Source organism: Fulmarus glacialis, unplaced genomic scaffold, assembly GCF_000690835.1.
Source record: "Fulmarus glacialis isolate BGI_N327 unplaced genomic scaffold, ASM69083v1 scaffold413, whole genome shotgun sequence".
Taxonomy (NCBI): domain Eukaryota; kingdom Metazoa; phylum Chordata; class Aves; order Procellariiformes; family Procellariidae; genus Fulmarus; species Fulmarus glacialis.
The window spans coordinates 63,026-84,236 of record NW_009203364.1 but is presented as its reverse complement, the minus strand read 5'-3'; the positions used below and the strand labels follow the sequence as shown (position 1 = coordinate 84,236).

Sequence of the window (21,211 nt, the reverse complement as noted above, 5' to 3'; positions counted from 1 at the left end):
ATGGAAACACAAAGAGTTTTGGCAAAGTTTTGCAGTTTGCCTTTCAGAAATTCCCTTGATGAATCCTCTAAGATGCCACAGGATAGAAAGTAAAACCAGAGGAGAAAAGACTAGGACATGAAGCTGGAACACGAGGCACCATGGTTATGAGCACCCTCCATTTAAAAGGCTCGGATAAGGGGGTGTTTTAGAAAACAGCGCACGAATGTTACTTTCAATTATCTGCTGCCATGTAAATCCCAGGCCATGGATGCTAGATGGAGCTGGGACAAAGGGCATGCTTGACGCAAAATGAGAAATGTCCCTGAAAAATCAAGGATACTTGACAAGATGGGTTATTTCATAAATTTCTAGGTCATCAGTATAATAGAATCTAGCAGATCCTTATACTGAGGCTTCGTTATAGCCTTGCTATTGCTATTCTTGCATCAACGCCATTTCATACCTCATCAGAAAAACAGGGCTTCCAATTTTCCATACCTAACTTTTGTAAAATGTGTAAAAAATGTGAAGGGGGATGATTTACCCTCCCCAAGTCACCTGGGATTCCTAAGTCTATAGGACTCAATGCCATTCTTCATGATCAAGATATACATTAAAGAAAGGGTACCCAAACTTATGACTTTGATGGTCATGGGACTGCTGAAGCCAGGAGTTAAACCACAAAGACTTCCAAGTTGCCATGACTTCCATTATTCAACCTGATGCATAGTTTTATACATACATACCATAATTCCTGTAGGATTGGGCATTAAACTATTGAAGGGATCTATGGAAATCAGTTAAGAAATCAGTTACTGAAATTTGAGCCTCAAAACTATCTCTTTGTGCGTGACCCGCCCCTGGTTGTGGAGCAATGTCCTGCATCCAGGATGGTCTGATTTATGTCTACAAGCTATACGTTGCTCTTCCCCTTCCAGAAACCAACCAGCTTTCCAAAGGCGAAGCATTGCTCAGAATTGAAGCACGATGAAAAAAAAAAAGAAATGCCCCCAAAGTCATATAAGCAGGCTATATCTGACTTTCTCGCTTGGGAATCGGGGAGCCCTTTCTGACCCTTGCCCAGACCCCAGGGTCCCTCTTGCCGACATCCCTGGCAATCCTCACCTCTTTCCCAGGCTGAAGGCATTGGTTTGCTCACAGCTCTTTGATCTGGCAATGCTCAGCTTAGACAAAGCATATCAGGGTCAGGGTAAGGATCCCTGACACTGGCAGTATGCATTTCTGCTTTGAAGATTTTTCCTAGACTTTCCATCCTAGGTGTCTTGCTGGTCTCTTTGTTTTTTGTTTTTCTCCCCAAGTCCCAGCCGAATACAGTTATGCACTGTACAATAAACATTCATGCCTGCAACATCAGACCATTTCTCTCAATAATTTGGTTACATATCAATATTTGAGTCTTTTACTGCACAGCGAACAGTTTTCCCAGCATTATTATATATCATCTCCACTTCTTAAAAAAAGTTACTTTATAAAACATACAGAATTTAGTATTTCTCCTATTGCCTTTTCAGCTATCATAGCCAGACAGCTGTATTAAATTGTACAAGGTGACTCATCAACCTTATGGGAGGATTGTTTTCTTATTGAAAGTTCACCAGACTTTTCCACTGTGGTCTGAACACCTGCAGATTTCCTCAGTAAGCCATGTGAAAACTTAGTCTAATATGTTCTTTGTCGGGTACAAACTAAAATTTTCTCATCTAATCTGCTTCGTTCTTCCTTCGTGGCTTTCCTCAATACATTTTAAAACTGAAGTTTTGTTTAAAACCATTTCAAATAGACAGGAAAAGGCATTACTGCCACAATATCTGTATTCCAATATTTGCTTCTTAACAACTTTTTATAACCCCGTTAATTCAACATTTCTCGCTAATCCATTTCACAGTTTGCTTTATATCAGCGTATGAGAACATATGCTCATTAAATTTAATAAGGGACTTTACAGGGAACTTTAATTTAAAACATGTCATCATTCCCTTTGCTCCATTTTGGTCAAGTTGTGCAGAAATCCTCTAAAAATACGATCAGTCTCTTTACTAAGTAAGTCTGATCTTAAGAAGTTATGTGGTTTCTGGCTGTCCTTGGACAGTCCCCAGAAGCATCTGTCAAGAAATCACATACCCACTCCTGTCTGCCCTGTAGAGCCCACACCGTGTGAAAGGAAGAAAAAAGAAGAAAAAAGAAAGGAAGACTTTATAGGAGGTGATTTACCCTCTGTTTTAGATGGAACGAATCCTCGTATTGAAGGGAATTTAGACAACACAGGAGCTGAAACAGAAAGCAATGCACACGTGAGCTCTGTTACTCAGGATGGCGATGCCTGGCTCAAGACCCGGGTGGTCACCAGCCCTTCCCGGTCATCCTGGAATTGCAAATAATGCACGGGAGGAGTGCAGAAGTTGAGGCAGAGTTTTCCCTTTTCAAGGCTAGTAGTCTGCCTTTCTGAGCAAAACCCTGGCCTTGGCCACAGCCCAGGGCAAGCGAGGACATCACTGCCCCGACAGAGATTGCCTCAGGACTGATGGGTGGAAGGTTAGGAAGAACATGCGTGTGTGACTGATACACTTACCCGTCCGGCCCGTTGCGGACGTGCTCTCGCTCTCTCCCGTGTAGTGAATGGCAGAAACAATCACCTTGTAGGCTCGATCAGGCAGCAGCGACTGCAGGGTCACGCTGCTGCTTTTGCCAGAAGCCATGATCTACATTGGGGTGGAATAAGAGCCCAACATTTGGGCAGGCTTCCCGTTATAGCTCTTACTCACACCCCAGAGTTACATAGAGGGGTTCTAGTGGCGAGTCCTGGGACAGCGGGGCTCAGGCTCAGGGCAGCATCCCTGCTTACTTCAGGCAATGGTGAAAGCAAGCCGAGGAAGCCCGGCTATGCATCGCCATCAGACTGGCCATGTCCAAGGGAAGAGTATTTCCCTATGTAAAGACCCCAATATTCCCCATGCAAATGGGTCAGAACTGCCTTATAATGTGGTAACTAGTCTGGGTTTGAGTAGAAAATCTGGGTTTTAAAAGGTTAATGTTTAACCTCCCTAAGTCAGAGGGGCAGTAGGTTTATCCTCAACCCCTCTGCCTCTGAAAATTCCCCACCCCAGTTCAGGGAGGGGAGAAAGCTGCATTATTAGCAGCTTTGGTGGCCACAAATATCTTAATCACAACGAAGCCTGGAGGTCCTCTTCACAAAGCAACACACCAGCAAGTCAGAGGAAGAGATCTGGTTTTGTACTCGGGCGAGCCAGCTATCCTTATGGCAAACCCTACTGGAGTGAGCAGAGTTCCCCCGGGCATGAAATTGTCCCCATGTCCCTCTGGCCCGGTGTCTGTCACATACAAAGGAGGTGATGACTTACTGTTTGCTGAGCAGCGGCATCAGAAACAGGGTTGTAGGTGATTTTGTAGTGTTGTATGCGGCCGTCGGGGGGGGTCCAGTGGACCTGGAGGCTGGTGGGCGTCTCAGAGTCGATGAAGAGGTTGGTGAGTGGGCTCCGGGAATCTGCAGCAGGGATTAAAGATGAATGGCATAAGAGGCAGGGAGTAATGTCTATAAACAGGGCCAGCAGCACTTGCTTCCAAGCCCATTTCTGAACGCTTCAGTGCTCTGCTGTGCTGTTAACCAAAGCTCAGAGCAGAAGCAGTCACCTTGGGGACCAGGCAAGAGAGAAAAGAGATCCTGGAGGGATGAGGATTGTCTGAGTACAACACAGTACAACTCAAGCGTTCAAAAACTAAAATCCTAGGCCCTGGAAAAAAATCTTGGAAGGAGGGAAGAGTCCTTGAAGCACAAGGAAAAGCGATCCTTTATGTATATCACAGACAAGCACCAAAGGATACCCTTCATAAAGACCCAAGCTGCTACTGAATTTCACCAAAGATCTGGAGACACACTGGACAAACATCTTGATCGCTGGTTAAACTTGGGTCACACTTCAAATCACACTTAATCCATCATAATTTCTAATATTTTCCGGTTTTTCCTTCTGTTTTAAAATTATTCTAAAAAAACCCAGAGCAGCCAGCACACAACAGTTTTGTCTAGCGCTTCTCACACCAGCACCCACAGCCTCGAAGAGGGGATCACATACAGTGCCTGCCCTGCACTGCGATGTATGGATGTTTCCCAAATAGGTGATGGGCTGAGCCGTGGTCAGCCAGAAAAGGGTTTGAGACCAAAGCTAAGCAATTTTTAATTCTGTAAAGTGCATTTCTCTCCCTGGGGTCCTGTTGCGTAGCAGACTGGACCTGGTGACAGAGGCTGCTGGAGTGATTTCTCTGAGCAGGGGCTGAGAGTTAGTAAGAGAAAGGCAGAAGGGGCTAAATCCATCCGCTGTTCAAACAAGGGGCTCGAGACCGTGGGGTCATCTGCTCCTGGAGCTTGTTTCCAACCAGCATCTTGCTCTGCATAAATGCATGTGTCTAGCCTTGAACCCATGCTGGTGTGAAGACACAGAAGTCTTGGACAGCGAAAAAGAAGCATTTTATTCAGAAGAGACTAAAAATTATGGGTAAGCCCTAAAGACAGTCAAGGACACACACCCAGGCTATGAGATTTCTGTTCTGCAGTTTTACCTGTAAGGCTCTTCTGCCCACCCAGCAAAGTCTAGGGTGACCTTAGAGCACAGGTTGAATGAAGATCATTTGCACCTTCATTGATCCTCCTTCCCTTTTCTGTATAAAATGAGCTTACTTTTACTAAAGCTGAACCAAATTTGCTGGCAGCTGAATCAGGCTGGAGGCTGTTGCTGTGCATCACCGCAAGGTAAAACGGAGAAGAAAACAAGTGTGGGAGGTAAAGTCACTTCAACAGCACTATTATTAATGCTGTGCATCTTTGCTGGCTGCATTGGCTATTTCCTTCGACTGAGGTAAGTGGAGACTCTGTTTAAGTGAACAAAAGGAAAGTTAGGGAAAGTCTTCTGAGTTGGGTTTATTCTGGAAAGCCCCCAGGCCTGGCAGAATTTGATGGCATAGATCTGACAGCCAGGGGAAAGGTCACTTCCCAAAGCTGCCCAGGAGGAAAGAAGCATCTCTGACACAGAGGACACCATCTGTGCCTTCGATACCTCTTGAACCTCTGCTCCTCCATAGGTGGAATCCCAGGCTGCTTGCTCTTGGATCTAACCAGCACCACAGGCACATTTTCAAATAAAAGTAAAACCCTGGAGTCCGCTGCATCAAAATATTCATCTGCAATGATTATGTAAGTCATGCTTTTTCCCTCACTGCCATGGGTTCAAGCTTCTTCCCCACATTTCAATGCTTTTTATTTGCAATGTATGCTCTGGTAGGAAGAGCTTATTGAGGAGCTGGACAAAGAACCTGAAGATGTTTATCAGCCCCAGGCTGGAGATGCTTCTGGCATAGCTTAGCTAGAGGAACGGGGCACATAAACACTTTGTAATCCACTTCAGTGCAAAGTCAGGCAGGGTGGCTCGGCCCAGCTTCAGCAGCAGTTCCCATCCAAACTGCTCTCTCGTTCTTCACATGGAAGAGGATGAGACACACTCACATGTGTGAGATTGCCATGCTCTAGCTGAGTGAGTTACCATTCACCAGCTCTGACATGCAGATTGACCCTAGACATCCTAACCACTCATAATTGCACAGTATAAGACGGTAGCTTTTGCTTGAAACAGTAAAGTTTTGAAGTATAACCGTATCCCAGAATTTCCCAGAGTCCTCCCTAATGCCACGTCTTCCCATACATCCATTGCACAAGCCTTATTCAATTTGCTGGCATCCACAAGTTTCCTCTGAACTGCCCAAGATCAGCACTGCCTCCTGGAAATCGTCATCCATCCCTTCTCCCGTGCCACTTCTCCCCTGTGGGCACTTCTTTCTTTAAACATTAAAAAGAAGGAATCACCAAAGACATTGATTGTACATGTCAATACTGGCCCTGAGAGGTGTGTGGCACTGTCCCGACTCTTCATGCAAACTGACCAGCAGTACCCGGGCACTGAGACTCCGTTTTGGCTGCCCAGCTGCCCACCTGATTTCTCTGAGCGCTGTGCTTTCGTCATGCAGCAAGGCAAAGTCTGACAGCCCTAAGGCATCCTTGTTCCTTGTTCAGGAACAAGCAGAAGTCAAATTCCCTTCCACGTCCCACCAGGACGCCAACGCCAGTAAGGACCAGCTTGTTCAAATATGCCCAGAAGGGCACCATGGCATGCCATTTGTGGTGGGCTGAGGGAGCTCCTCTGACATTTTGTAACTCATGGCTTAAAACATAGCTGTTCATTTTCCAAAGCCTCTAAACAGCTCTAATTGTCCCTTTATAATTATATGGCTGTAGGGTGCTTTCATTATTTTTTTTCTTGTCAGTATGCAGCTCCTAGGTACTTGCCTGAAGGAGCTTTATATAAACAAATGTTATTATTATTCATTATTAATAAAATCTGACATTCTTATTCCCATATTGCCATTTACTCTGAGCTTCATCAGTTCAACATCAGCCTAAATGATTCCATTCTGCAAAGGAGGTTGAGAGCTGAAAGATGGAGGAGAGGACTGCTGCAGTTGAACGAATTGTATTCGATTCACTGCCAACAAAGCCATTATACAAGCAATATTAATTAAGAGGACCTCTGGGAGTGCCACTTTTTAACCTCATACCCCGCCTGTACAAAGCGAGATTTAGATAACGCTTCCAAGCAGAGTCTGCCTGCAGGATTCTCTCTCATATTTGTAAGTGCGCTCAGACGAAGCACAGCTCAGCAGTGACGTAGCTGAAGAAATCCTGACCCTCCTTAACAGACAATATTTTACTAGCAGGAAACATCCGTCAGGCAGCACAGTGACACGTTCAGCTGAACACCCTACAGAAAGCCAATTCATTTGCATCAATACACTCTACAGAAGCAGCAGGGGAAAGCAATGTATTCGACACGAAACACGTTGCAAGGGTATCAGATGCCTAGAAGATGCACCAGCCTCCTTGTGTTTGCCCAGCCTATTTTTCTCAGGACAAATTCAGAACACTAAGATGGAAGCCTAAATATCTCTAGCCACTTTCAGACATTCAGGTGTGGGTTTTCAGAGCTGGAGATGATCAGATCTGAGCTGCTGGTCTGTGATGGGTTCTGAGGCATCCCATGCCCTGTTTATTATCCCTAGACTGTGGATAGCAAGCACTGATCACTTACTGGTCCTGTGCTGAACAGAAACCATGTCACTTCGAGCACCGTCTTTGTAATAGGCCCAGATGGATATTTTATAGTCAGTGTTCTTCTGCAAGCCTGGCAGGACAGCAGTTGCCACATTTCCAGCGACGGAGAGCTGCAGCAGGGGAAGAAATGAGTCAGTCGAGTTCCCAGGCATCCCCAAGCTAGTTCATGCCATCAAGTGTCTGTCTCTCAGATTGCCTGTAGACACAAATGAGTTAGCACTGGGCTCTGGGGACAAAGTCTACTGGTGTGGGTTGCACGCATCTAAGCAAAGGCAAAATTCCAGCCCCGATTAATGCAGAGTAGATGCCCATGTATTGCTGCCCAGTTACATTTAGCAGCTACTTCAGTATCACAATGCGGTGCTCTGACACGAGGCAGTCAACCTGCCCTGAGCATGAAATCCCTTTGCTCAGTTTCCAGCTTTTAGATGTGCTGGGGACAGAAGCCCCGGTACACCCCTATTTTAGCCCAAATGTGAAGCGCTGTATGAGGGACTTGTGTATTTAACTGACTTCAACTGCTGTTTGCACTCATACTGCAAATAGGGGCTTGAGATGGAAGAGGTCACCTGGTCCATCCCTGCCCCTCCTGCACCAGCTCTGTCTCTGGTCATTCTCCTCTGTGTGCTCCTCAGTTGGATCTCATCCTTCTTGATGAGCAGTGTCCCAAAAAGCAGTCAGTGCTTACTAGCACTGAGGAAAAGCAAAAGTTGCTTCACCTGTCTTAGAGGTAATACCTCTAGCTATAAATACTTGAGTATTATCTTTGTCTTTTCCACAACAACTTGACATTGTGGGCTGGTGATTCTCTGCAACCCCAGATCTTTTTCTACTGAATTGCTTCTTAGCTATTTGTTCTACATCCTGTACACCTGTACTTAATTATTCCTGCCTAAGCTTAATACTTTCTGCTTGTCCCTATTGAATTTCATCCTTGAGATTTTCCAGAACACTTCTGCAATCTTCCCAGAGCCTGTAGGTCTCCGACCCTGCTGTCCCGCTGTGCCTCCCACTTCCAGCACTCAAGGTGACAGCTCCATTGAACACAGCCAGACCCAGGACAGACCCTGTTTTATTCCATAGGCGCCTTTGGCTGGTTGCTGAACTGTTTAATTTCTTGAGCGCATTAACCCGAATAGTTTTGCACCTCCCTATGCCACTTTTGCAGGTGAGTTCAGAGCCATCAAGCAGGCACAAAGCCAACCCAGCCTCCCCAGAGCTGTGCATGGGTCTGTACCTCCTGAGGCTTCTCTCCACCGACTGTGCTCCATTTTATCTGATAGACAACCACATCAGAGGCAGCAACAGCTTCCCACTGCAGTCGAAGGCTGTTCCCGGAGAGCTCGGTAACCTTCAGTGCACGTGGCGGGGGGACCTTTACTGAGGGATGCAGAAGGAAAACCAGCTGAAGCGCCGGCACTGACAGCGCCTTGACAGAGCCAAGGTGGGGAGCAGATGGTTGGGGAGCAAAACATCAACCAGGCAGATGTCTGAGACCAGCCTGTGTTTCACTTCTTCAGACCCATATGACAACAGCCATCAGGACAGAAAGGGGTAAATTATTTTTAAAACCCTAATTAAGGAAGATTATCTCATTTGTGGAGAGGACGCATACCACACTGGTATTGTAAAGGGAAGAAGGCTAGGAGGGCTCTCAAGGACACAGAGGTTAGTGGTACATCATGATTTTTCTTCATTTGCTTCCTTTCTTTATTCCTTCCACCTTATTTTAAACATAACACAGTTGGACTTGTTCACACGCAAAGAACAACAGTCTTCTGGGTTTTCTGCAAGGGTTTTGGCCATAAGCTGCTGGGACCAATCTTCAAAGCATCCTGGTTCAGACACACACAAGCCAATTTTGTCACCTGTTACTGGGACCAACTTACAGGTGGTAACGTTGCCGGTAATTGGAAAGGAGTCCCCTTCATCATATGTAGATCGGACACTGATGAAGTATTGGGTTAGGGAGGACAAAGGTCTCAGGACAGTGGATGTTGCAGTGCCAGGAACCTCTACCTGCAGTGGAGAAGTTGTATGAGCATTAGGAGAGGAGCATGGGGACAGCTGCAGAGGGGTTAGCACATGGGTGGCAACTGCATCCAAACTGCCCGTTTCAGAGTTAAAACACTGCCAGCAAATAAGCCCTCCCTGAACCGAGCAGCTGAAGGAGAACAGGGCAGTATCTGTTCTCCCAAATTTCTTTTCCTTTTACCAACCCCTTGAGGACTCACCTCCCCAGTGTTGCTCCCTCTGCTAGAAACATAGGTGACAAGGTGAGATTTCACGGTCGAAGACGCAGCCTCCCAGCTGACTCGAACGGATGCGTGGCTGAGCTCAGAGAAGCTCAGATATCTGGGAGGACTCAAGGCCACTGCAACAACAGTTAGTGACAGCACTCCGAGGTTTCACAGGCAGCACAACGGCAATGCCACCAGTTGCCTCCTGCTCTTACATGACCCTACCTTGAGCTAAGAGACTCATTCACCACATGGGAAAATATTCTCTTTATGTCGCTACCATACATGCCTCTGGGATGTCATGAAAGGCTACCTGGGCTCTAGGTGAAGAAACAGCTAAATAATCCCCTTTTTCTCCCCAGATAACAAAGACCTCAGGAAACAGCTCTTTCAGGAGTCCTTTTTTACCAGGGGAAAATCACTCCTTTTTCACAGCTCGCCATATAATTCGAGATCCCCTTGGGGACCAATATTTGCTTAAGATCAGGCAGGGAAACAGCAGCGTGTTTACAAGCCACAAGCACAATATGGGAAGCACCTCATTTAACACGTCTCTCCTGCCTTGAGTGTTTAATAACAACTCAGTAAGCAGCAGCAGCACTTACAGGTGGTTTCCTGGATGGTGGCTGGATCACTCGCATCTTCCCCATACAACGCGTACACCGCGACAGAGTACTCCGTGCTGGGCAACAGCCCGTCCAGCAGGACCTCAGGCTGGGCCACCTTCACCTGTCAACAGAGAGATGTTTTGGGGTACCCTTCAGTTCTGGGGTACCCACCAATGCCCTCAACAGAGCAAGACCTTACAGAGACATAGGTCAAAGTCCCTTTGGTTACACTAAGGGGATTTCTCCGCTTTGGAACTTCACCACTTGGGTAGGTGCTCTACAGTAGTCAGTGCTCTGCTTCTCTCCCCAAGGGACACCAAGCACGTTGGGGGTACACATCACCTTCTCCTGCCCTGGTCTGCAGAGGTGAAAGTCATAGAATCATAGAATCATTAAGGTTGGAAAAGACCTCTAAGATCATCGAGTCCAACCGTCAACCCAACACCACCATGCCCACTAAACCATGTCTCTAAGAGCCTCATCTACACATCTTTTAAATACCTCCAGGGATGGTGACTCCACCACTTCCCTGGGCAGCCTGTTCCAAGGCCTGACCACTCTTTCAGTAAAGAAATGTTTCCTAATGTCCAGTCTAAACCTCCCTTGGCGCAACTTGAGGCCATTTCCTCTTGTCCTATCACTTGTTACTTGGCAGAAGAGACCAACCCCCACCTCGCTACAACCTCCTTTCAGGTAGTTGTAGAGTGTGATGAGGTCTCCCCTCAGCCTCCTCTTCTCCAGGCTAAACAACCCCAGTTCCCTCAGCCGCTCCTCATCAGACTTGTGCTCCAGGCCCTTCACCAGCTTCGTTACCCTTCTCTGGACACGCTCCAGCACCTCAATGTCCTTCCCACGTGAAACCCTCATGGGTATAAATCGTTTTGAGATACACCATAAAAAAACCCCTTCCATAAAAGATGTTGCTGGCAATAATCCGACACTTCTTTTTTTTTAAACACATGATAGCAATTCACAAAGGTTACAGCTGGAACCAAACTCAGCCCAGACAGAGGAAAAAAAAAAAATTGTCGCTATTCTTATTAACTCTACCTCTGTCGTATAGTCCTCTGCTCCGTCGGGAGCTGCGGAGCAGAGCACCAGGTACTGCGTGGCTCCCTGGGCTGCCTTCCAGCTCAGCCTGATACTGTTGTGGCTCAGCTCAGAGACGCGCAGGGAACGAGGGGAAGACAAAGGCACTGAAGGGAAAAACAAGGCAGAAAGATATCTTCAGTGTTTGAGGTCTGCAAAGGCTCAAACTCCAGAGGAGACCTGGCTTTGCAACAGCTACTGCGAGCTGGTGGACATCTACCCCACATCTAACACAGTGGAGCTACCACTTTACAAAGAATAGGTTTAATTTGTTTGGAGCCCAGGGATAAAAACGTGGTTGCAAGATATTTCTAGCATGGTGTGTAACTGCCATGTCAGGGGGAGCTCACCACAGTGGTCTCCTTTGCAGAATGATGTAGATGGAAAGGGACCCTTGAAGTCTGGTACAAAGTGCGGCTCAAAGCAGGGCAAATTAGAGCAGGTTGCTCAGGATCTTGTCTGGTCAAGTTCTGAACATCTCCGTGCATGGAGACAGCTGTAGACAGACTGAACTTGAGGGAGGGGGACAAATACAGTGCTAGGCTCCAGTCTGAGATGGTCCCAAAGAAAGAGCTTTGTTCACCTATCATAACCATGCATCAGCATAATTCTCTCTACTCACGACCTACATGTGGAGGTGACGCCTCTCAGCCCATCCCCAACAACTGTGTCGTAAATAGGAAACACCGACACCAGATACTCCGTGTGCGAGGTCAAATTGGAGAGCTGCAAAGAGGAGACTGCTCCATCCAAAACCACCTGAAAGCACAAAGGAGGGCTGTCAAGAATGGGAGATTCTAGCCACTCTTTAGCAAAGGAATGGCTGAACTGGCCTTCCCTAGCAAGCGTGGCTTCTTTGTGGCAGATCTGTGGCCAGAAACGTGAAGTCCAGTTGCCCTCTGAATTTTGTGCCAGCTGGCATCTCCCCAAAATATAGAGGTAAGAGGCAATAATCATTCCTGTCCTCTAAGGCTAGGATCTGTGCAAACACCAAGCACAAGACTCTAATCACGCTCTCACTGAAATCAATGGAAATCCATCAACAGTTTGGATTTGCTTTTCTAAGCCATATCCATCCCAGAGGAGCATGGCTCTGTGTACCTGCGTGTCTTCTTTGAGTCAAAACAGATGCTTTTGGGAGGGGATAACATTGCATAAGAGAAAAATCAGCATCAGCATGGCTTGCAGTATTTCTAGCAAGATGATATTTATCTGACATCCTCTTCTGTCTTGTCATCGTATCAGCTGATCACATCTACACTCGGTGTGCATTTAATTTCATCTCTGCCTTTAGCTGATGTCCCACAGGAACTGCACTTCTACCTTCGTTTCCTTGTCTACTCAAGTCTGCTTAAATTCCCAGCCACCATCTGGAAGATACTGCAGTCTCAGATGTTCAGAGAAAGGTCTCTCACCTCTTTGGGGATACCACCCTTAGATGGATAATACACAATCCGATATTTCTTGGGTGGTCTCGGAGGAGGACTCCAGGTCAAGTGCATGCTCTTAGAGGTCACAGCTGATATTTTAAGGTCCGTTGGGCTCAGCTGAGGACCCGTGTTCACAGGGATATCTTTCACAGTGCTGCCTAGGAATTAAAACCACAGTTACTTTCTTATATTCAGACTTCTCATGCCAAATGTACTTTCTAGCTCGTAAATATGAGTGACTTTTTTCTTTCCCTATAGAAACTGTTCCAAACTGCTCTGAAATAAATATTTAAAAACTGGGCATACAGAGAGCATAAATACTCCATAGAGAACAGGCCGTGTATTTTGCTGGGTCCTAGGAATATTTTTTCAACAGAAGCCTGAATTTTTGGCTGTAACCAAAAGATGACCCAGATTTCCTCAATCATGAAAATTTGTCAAACAGAACAAACAAAAGTTATTTTGGTTTCTTTTTTGAGCAGTCCATCTTTCTTTAGCCTAATCTGCACCTTTGAAAAATGTCTAATTATATCAAACAAGCACAAATTAATAAGGATGAATCAATTTATTTATATGAATCTCCAGAGAATTAAAATAAAAATATGCTTGAAAGTTAGACTTTCCCATTCTCCTTAGGCCACTCTTACAGAGAGATGGAACGATACTTCGTATTTCTCCTGAGGATCTAAGGTAACATCTGGAGTGATTCTTCACTCTCTTGTTCATCACACAAGCTGCTCTCCAGCGATGGAAAGAAATAAGCTGTTTGGTTTTAACTTGAAAATGCCTTGGAGATCCATCATTTAAAGTAAAGTGTAGGGGGAAAAAAAAGTGTTTAGATGTTTTATTATCTCCTCTTCTTACCTCCAACATTTCCTCTGTACACTTTCTCTAATTACCCCTTTTTTTTTTCTGCCTTTCCTTGGTTGGGAGAAACTCAGAAAAGGAGATGGTTACAACGCATTTGTCACACCATATGATAATGGAAGAGGGAAAAGAAGCCCCCTCTTCCCTACAATGGTAGTTACTGTCATTAGGTGACTATATCCACCAAGAGTTATCTAAACCCCTGGTAAAAATGGCTGTTGCCTGTATTGGCTCACAGGCCAAAAGCAGATATCTAAACCAAGAGCATCAGAATGGAAACCTCTACAGGTAACATCTCTCTGTGACTTGTTAGAGGCAGCAGGGAGCCTGCAGTGGAGTGAGAGTGGAAGAACTGCATCCAGAGGGTCTTGTAGAAGACAACGATCACAGGAGAAACTAAGCAAGCCATTGAGGTGGCAAGGACAATTGTCAGGCAGCAAGAGGGCTGAGCAAGGAGATCAGCACTGGAGGAGAAGAGTTGGGTGGTGCTGACAGGGTGGTGGAGCTCATGGAGACAAAGGTATGAGAAAGGGTCAATCCTGATTGCAAGGAAGGTGGATGGCGAGCAGAAGGAAGCTCAGCCCTCACTGAGGAGGTTTCACTTCACCTGCGTTTTCCTTGTTGCTCTTCTCTTTGATCCTGGTGCACAGGACTTGGGTGAGCCTGCCAACCAGAGAGCTCAGCAGTGGGAAATCCAGCACGTTGTACACCGTGAGCTCCAGCGGCTCTGAGGCCACCTGCTTCAGCTCTGCCTCATCCGCGTTCTTCACCCCTGCAACCAGAGCAGAGAACGAGACTAAGAAAACTCCCCAGAGAGGAGCAGCTTTTGCCTCCTGCTTCTGCGTTGTTTGTTCAGGGTCCACCATCATCCTGCTCTCCAAGCAGAGCCTCTCAGTCATTCCAGTGGGGTGGTAGTGTCTCAGAATGGCCTTGGGCTTTCCTACAGCAACAGCCTTAGTCCAGCCTGTGAAGGGTTTTCAACTCTGTGGGCGTAGAAGGTCTTTTGTGGCCTGGAGACAGTCGAGTGAATCCTTCTCCTGTTTTCCTGCCTCCTCATCACTTGCAGGCTTTGCTACCAGGAAGGCAGATATTTTTCACCCTAAGAGGCAGTTGACACAAATGGGGGAAGGAGTTAATGAATAAACAACAATTTTATATTTATGAGGTGCCAGCACTCCCCAGAGAGAGTCTGTTGTTCACCAGAACATCACATTGCATTTCAAGAGAGTCAGGGATGAGCAAAAAGCAAACTGTTTATTTAGCAGAACTTCACCATCACAGAACATCCTCCATCCCTATCCTTCTGCTCCCCATCTTCATCAACCCTCTGCAGATCAAGCTCCACATTTTCCTTCCCAGTGCTAGGCTCAAGGTTGCCCTAGCATTGGCCAAGCAGTACCATTGCCAGATGGGGATCCCGCCTGGTTTCTCAAGTCCAAGACCATTACTTTAACATCTTTGCTAGCCTCCCCCTTGCTCTTGCAGTGAGAACCAAGGCGCTATTGAGATTAATACTCAGGTTCTGATGTCTAAACAACAGGATCAAAAAACATGATCTTCCTCTAACCAGAGGGGAACAGGACCTGAGCCAGGAACAGATCTCCAAGTGATTTCAGGTTTACAGATGTTAGTCTGTTGTGTTGCACAACATACAGCTAACGATCAGCAGCTCCACACAGTCCATGAAGGGAATCACAGTGCCAGCCACTTCGCTACATAACCCTATGCAATAAACCCTTGCTTGTGTGTTCCCGACATACATTAGCACTTTAAGTTTTGGGGACTGCAATTTTAGGAGAGTTTTCTATGTAATTTTATTGCTCATGTATTAGTCTCTAGCAGACTCATGTAGTCATCAAGGACAGAACTGCTCAAGGCCATTTTGTGTCTTATTATTGCTGCTGGAGAGTGAAAGCAGATAATGTTATTATTCAGAGAAATGGAAAGTTGTGAGAGGCAGTAATTATAAAGAAGGTCTCCTGCCCTCCCCAATACAATGTTCTCTTGCCTAGTTCCACAGCTGAGAATATTGTTCTCATGGCACAGGTCTCTGAGGCTTACAAAGGTCTTTAGATGGGAGGTGTGAAATCTCTCGTGTGAATGAATGTTTTTTCTAAACATACCATTTGAAGACACTACCTGTGCTGAATAAATGAGTTAATTTTCATCTTAGCCACAATGTAATGAGGTCTTACCCACTACCTTAGTTTTACAGCTTCAGGATGCTTCTATCAAAGTTGAGGGAACATAACCTTCAATTTGAGGAAGATCAAAATTAGGCTGGCTTTGTCCTACGGCTTATCGATGGTTGTGACCTTACCAATGGCAAATATCTCTATACCCAGGTTTTTCAAGGTCTGAGCAGCCAGGTTGGCATCATCCTGGGATTTTCCATCAGTCAGGAGTATTACCAACTTCTCAGCCTCCAGCCGGGCACCAGCATCTGGTTTCAGATTCTGCTCCAGGACGTGGGTCAGTGCCAGACCTGGGGAGAAAGAGAGATGGATGGTGTGCTACAGCCTTGCAGACAACCCCCCTGCCTTTACTCTTTTCTCTGCCCCCAGTGGCCTTGGTCCCCATGGAGGACGTTATCCCATGGGAACAGCTTCCCCCACTGCAGCCTCACAGGTCATTTAGCAGAGACCTGCGAGATGGAGTTACCTGTAAAGGTGTTGCCACCCTTGTACCGCAGATTCCTCACGGCCTCCAGCACCTGGTCCCTCGTAGAGTAAGCGCTCAGATCCCACTCTGTGCGGGGATCGCTGCTGTACTGGGACAGCCCTGGGGAAGGCAAGAGCTATCGGCATCACGCAAGCCAAGGTAAGCTGCAAGAGGAGACCCACTTTGGGGAGGCGGTGTCAGGCTTGCCGTGGGAGGATGACACAAAATAATGAAAGGGAGTGGGGGTGAGCAGATTTGGTTTCTAGCTCCACTTCTCTGCATGGTCCTTGTCATGCAGGCAGCAAGGTGATGCCTCAGACCCGGCTGGGTACGGCGGTACTTACCCCTGTGGTGATGCTCTGAAGTATTTGATAAGGTCTCAATGTTAATCGGGGTCAAACTAGTCAGCTGCAAGAAGTGGGAAGGATTTACACTGTCCTGTTTCACGTACAGCCTGGCCAGTGTTAGTATCACTCAGATCTGGAAGCAGCACCGTTCTTAGCGGAACTCTAAGCAGCTCCAGTGCAGCATTGCCACCGCATCTGTCTGTGCAGTGCTGTGGGGGCTGAGCACCTCGTCAGAGGTAGACAGCAAGTCCCAAACGTGTCTCAGCGTCAATGCCCAACGTGGTGCTGCCCAGAAGACGTGGCTTCTGGTCACTGTGCAGCTATTTCTTACAGCCACTAGAGGCCAGAGCTTGCTACCAGATGGGAAAAGCCGTCAAGAACAGCAAGCCGGACCCCACCCTAAAGGAATAAAATCTCCTCAGAAGAGCACATAACCACAGGAACAGAGACCAAGGCCCCTTCGAACACAGACTTCCCCAGGTCAAGAAACAGAAGAGTGTCCTACCTACTCTTATCTTGTCATGGGCAATACTGAACGGGGAAATCAAATTGCTCAGAAACTCCTTAATGAGCTTGAAATTGCTGCGTCCAATGCTCCAGGATCCATCCACAAGCAGGACAATATCAGTCATTCCAGATGTGTCACACTGAAACTGGGAACCTGGAGGGGGATAAGGTCTGATATTGAGAGAAGCGATTGTAAAGGAGGAAAAACTGCTTCAGGTTTAAGATAAAAAGTAAATCTGCAGTGTAAGGCCTTGTCTGGATGGTGGATTGGACCATCTGCCAGCCTGACGCATCCCAGCATCTTGGGAAAACCACGTGGCTAAGGGTAACCCACCTCAGTCCCAAGAAATTGAATGGTGCACAGCTGCGTTTCTGCAAAGAATGGGTTAAAGCTGTCAGGAAGCGCGTGCCTAACCCAAGCACTGCTCTCTGCAAGCTGTCAGCTCCATTACATCCCAGCCCCAGCCCAGCGCTTCCCTTTTATCTAGCCTAAGTCTCCAAGAATTGCAGGTGATTGCTTAATTCCATTCCATCACAAGATCCCCTGTGGGCTATAATTATTTTGTGGCTTTATATTAAATCCAATCTCTCCGTAAAAACCTGCTGGCATCACAGATACTCAAGCCCTGCCTTTCTCCCCACCCCAGGCCTGCAGCTTAACAGAGGATAAGATAGGGCATGTTGCTGATCAAATGCATCTTCCTTGAATATTTTTTGGATGGGGGATTTTCCATCTTTGGTGGAGGGAAATAGATGATCCCATCAAGATTCAGTGGGCTCCAAAGAGGTTACTCTCCTATCTCTTTTCACAGCCATGGATTCCTACTGGTCTCAAGGGACCAAATAAGGATGCTCTGGCCAATCCCATTGCCACCACTTCAACAGTGCTGTGAGCCATCTGCCCTGCCATAGTCTCAGCTGACGAATCTGAAGGATCATCATCTATCAGTTATCTGTGAAACATGAAGAACAAGTCCAGGAGGTGGAGCAGGTTGGGTAATGAACATCACTGATGCGCTCCTCCCCTTCTGAAGGCTTGGGAAGGTCCATGGCTAGGGAGTCTATTGAAGAATACAAACTCTTACATGGATCTGCCAGCAGCACGGGGAATTGGCAACATGAATATTGGCAACATGAATAGAGAAAATAGTGGCAAATCAATAAATTAACCTGTCTGGAAGGAATTTTTGGCCTAGCTCCAGTTTATCTTAAAATCTGTGATGTTCCGCAGAACTCCAAACTTCTCCAGTGATTCCTGACAGTTCCCCAAAGCATGACCTAGCGATTAAAAGCACTATCAGCAGCATTTGTACTCTTGAATATCTTGGTGACAGAGAGTGGAATGGAAGGCTTGATTTCAACAAGCTTTAGGGAAAACAGTGAGGAAGAAGGAGCAAGACATGTTTGAAACCCCTCTCACCTCGCCTCAATGAATCCTTTGTGGGTTTTTCTTTTCCTAGAGACTCCCGCTGCGAGCTTGCAGGAGCGCGCTGGGATGATCTTGTGGTTGCTGGTGTTGCTTCTGTCACGCTGGCCTCTGCACCGGGCTGGTTTCTTGTGGTTTCTCCTGAGCTCTTTGGCTGAGTCCCCTTCTGCCTTTTCTTTTCAGCTCTGTCCTTTGCTGTGCTCCAAAGAGAAAAAAAAAAAAAAAAAACCATTGTCCCCAGCTATGGATGGCAACCTGCTGCAGTCGTCAACTGATTTCAGCCACATTTGACAGAGGTCTAGGGAGCTCAGAGAGGATAAAAGTCCTACAACCTTTTGCAAATAGGTAGATAGAGGAGACCATCTTCATTCGTGACTCTCTGAGAGGGCTGCAAGCAGGGTCATGAGTTAATAATAATGTCAGTAATGGATCATATCAAAAGTTTGTTCTTTCCATTATCTTTGACGATGAAAAATAATGAATGTTTGTAAAATATAAACAAGGGAAAACATACCATGGCACCTGATACCCAGTCTACTCTCCAGACCTCAGCGATCTGTGTCTCAGAAGCATCCTGTGTTAGTGCCAGGCTTTTTGTATAATGGCCCTGATGGATCTTTCTTCCATCAACATGTATAAATGCTTTTCTGAACCCATGCAAACCTTGTTGTTAGACACATGAGAATCTATGCATTTATATGCAGTCCTCAGCCATAGGGGAGAGCTCATACCTTCTTGTAGACCATCTGCAGCCTAGGAAATCAGGCATCATTAGCCCCACTGCTTTGGGAGCAGCTTGTTCTCAAAGGATCTGTTCTCAGTTGAAGGATTTGACTGTATCTGCTTAATTTGTATACCTGTCAGCCCCAGGAACATGGATGTGCTTTGTCAGGCTGGACAGTTTGGCTGGCATGAGGGGCAAATATTTTTAGGTTGCTTACTGTGTTCTTGTAGTTCAGAGATGCACGCAAGAGATGAGACTGGGCTAGCATGTCTCACTGAATGAATGTCCCTGATGAAGCAGGGGTTGCAGGGGGAGGGTGGGAGTGGTTTTAGGGAGAGCTGTGCACCCACCTGGCTGTGTCAAGACGGTGTTCAGGGGTGGTGGGGTGGCCTCTGCCACCTTGCTGTGCTCAGCTGCTGAGCTCCCCGAAGAGGTGAGATTCTTTCCTGATGCAGCTCCTGAGTTTCTTCGGTTACTTCTAGTCTGGGATGCATTTTTTAGCTCATGTACTGTAGGAAGACCAAAAACAGGGAGAGAGAGTCAGTCTAGACAGGTCTGTGAGTCACAGTCCATCCTTCATCTCCTGGGTCTTCACCATCCCCCTTTCTAACCCTCCAACCAAAAGAGTAATAACAGGCTCTGTGACTGCAGCACAGTCTACAGGGCATAGTCTGGAGGATGAGATCTTCGGAACCACATCTCCAAGAGCCTTAGGAGCTCTCTGAATGGTAAAATGTCGTGCTCTCTACTTACTCACAAATTTCCTCTTGGCAAACAGGGCTTCCTGGGAGCCGTTGAGCACGTAGACCTGCAGCGTGTATTCCTTGGAAGGGCTCAGCCCCCCCACCGTGGCTTTGGGAGTCTTGGTTTTCAGCATGACTTCTTGCTCCGAGTCCCCTGAGGTGGGATGAAATCAAGTTCAGAGACAGTTAGAGCTTAAATTTAAGCTGACAGTAGCAAAAGCACCGTTGAAATGCAGGGAATGTCTGCCTAGGGACCTCAGTCAACTCCTATTTCTTTTTTAATTTTGTGGATCTCTGATTTTTACTCTTTTTCCCAATCCAGAGTTGAGAATGTTTAGATTTTTTAAAAAATTCCTGATACATGCCCAAAATGGAAAACCAGATCCCGTCCAGCATTAGTGCAACTCTCACCAACTTCTCAAGGAGTTGCTGAGTGAAAAGCCGGTCTTCAGAGGGTAAAGACTGGGCAATTACTAGTAAATACCACTTATGAAAACATCCAAACAATTGATGTGCTTGAGGTCATACGTGACAAAGTGAGGAAGTGGCTCGGTGGTTTTGGAGGTCATCACTGGCACTTGGGACTCATCCTACTTATCCCAGCCACTCTCGCTGTGCTGCCTCTGCAAGCCCCATCTCTCCCAAGGGCAGCTGCTCTCTGCGGGGAGACAGCTCATTTCTGGGGCCAGCACTGCCTCCAGACCCGTCCAGCCATGTCCTGTGGCTGTAGGACCTGTCCTGGGGCTGTGATGCCTCAACCAGCCAGGAACCGGGGCATTTCTGTGCTGGCACGGCATTGAGCAGACGGAGCAAGGCAGCTCTGCAAAGCAGCAGCCAGTGCTGCACCACGGTCTCTGTGCTATGCAAAACAAAGGGAGGGAGGCAAAGTAGCTCCCTGAAATCCTCTGATTAAGAAGGGTCTACAAGCTTCAAATTATGGAGGTGGATGTGTTTCTGACCCCACCATCCCTGTGCTCATGCCTGGGGCTGGAGACGGAGTTCCCAAGCCTATCCAGAGGGAAAGCCTCAGGCATGTGCCAGGAGTGCCAACGGGGATTCCCTGCATTCCCGGGATGCTCATTGCTCTCCACCAAGCTGAGGCCCAGGGAGGAGCAGGACAGGGAAGGAATGAAAAACCTCCTGCTCCAACTTGGGAAACAGGTGGGGGCTGAGCTAAAAGCGGGTGGCTGGAGACGGAGTTCCCAAGCCTATCCAGAGGGAAAGCCTCAGGCATGTGCCAGGAGTGCCAACGGGGATTCCCTGCATTCCCGGGATGCTCATTGCTCTCCACCAAGCTGAGGCCCAGGGAGGAGCAGGACAGGGAAGGAATGAAAAACCTCCTGCTCCAACTTGGGAAACAGGTGGGGGCTGAGCTAAAAGCGGGTGGATGAT

At 47.0% G+C, this 21,211-nt stretch overlaps 1 protein-coding gene across 1 annotated transcript in view; it reads right to left on the bottom strand.

The window, feature by feature from the left end:
• Positions 1-728: 728 nt before the first annotated feature.
• COL20A1 (collagen, type XX, alpha 1) overlaps positions 729-21,211 on the bottom strand; it is a gene marked incomplete at its 3' end in the record, with an annotated part of 23,811 nt that continues 3,328 nt past the window's right edge. The window contains exons 3-21 of the mRNA XM_009574593.1: positions 19,830-19,973; positions 19,427-19,585; positions 18,347-18,547; positions 16,925-17,080; positions 16,073-16,192; positions 15,732-15,896; positions 14,019-14,183; positions 12,530-12,702; positions 11,744-11,873; positions 11,076-11,221; positions 10,023-10,146; positions 9,412-9,551; positions 9,067-9,196; positions 8,415-8,557; positions 7,155-7,287; positions 3,363-3,505; positions 2,573-2,702; positions 2,215-2,271; positions 729-769 (exon numbers count right to left, since the gene is read on the bottom strand). Of these exons, the coding sequence (XP_009572888.1) occupies positions 729-769; positions 2,215-2,271; positions 2,573-2,702; positions 3,363-3,505; positions 7,155-7,287; positions 8,415-8,557; positions 9,067-9,196; positions 9,412-9,551; positions 10,023-10,146; positions 11,076-11,221; positions 11,744-11,873; positions 12,530-12,702; positions 14,019-14,183; positions 15,732-15,896; positions 16,073-16,192; positions 16,925-17,080; positions 18,347-18,547; positions 19,427-19,585; positions 19,830-19,973 (2,600 nt within the window). The remainder of the gene's footprint in view (positions 770-2,214; positions 2,272-2,572; positions 2,703-3,362; positions 3,506-7,154; positions 7,288-8,414; positions 8,558-9,066; positions 9,197-9,411; positions 9,552-10,022; positions 10,147-11,075; positions 11,222-11,743; positions 11,874-12,529; positions 12,703-14,018; positions 14,184-15,731; positions 15,897-16,072; positions 16,193-16,924; positions 17,081-18,346; positions 18,548-19,426; positions 19,586-19,829; positions 19,974-21,211) is intronic.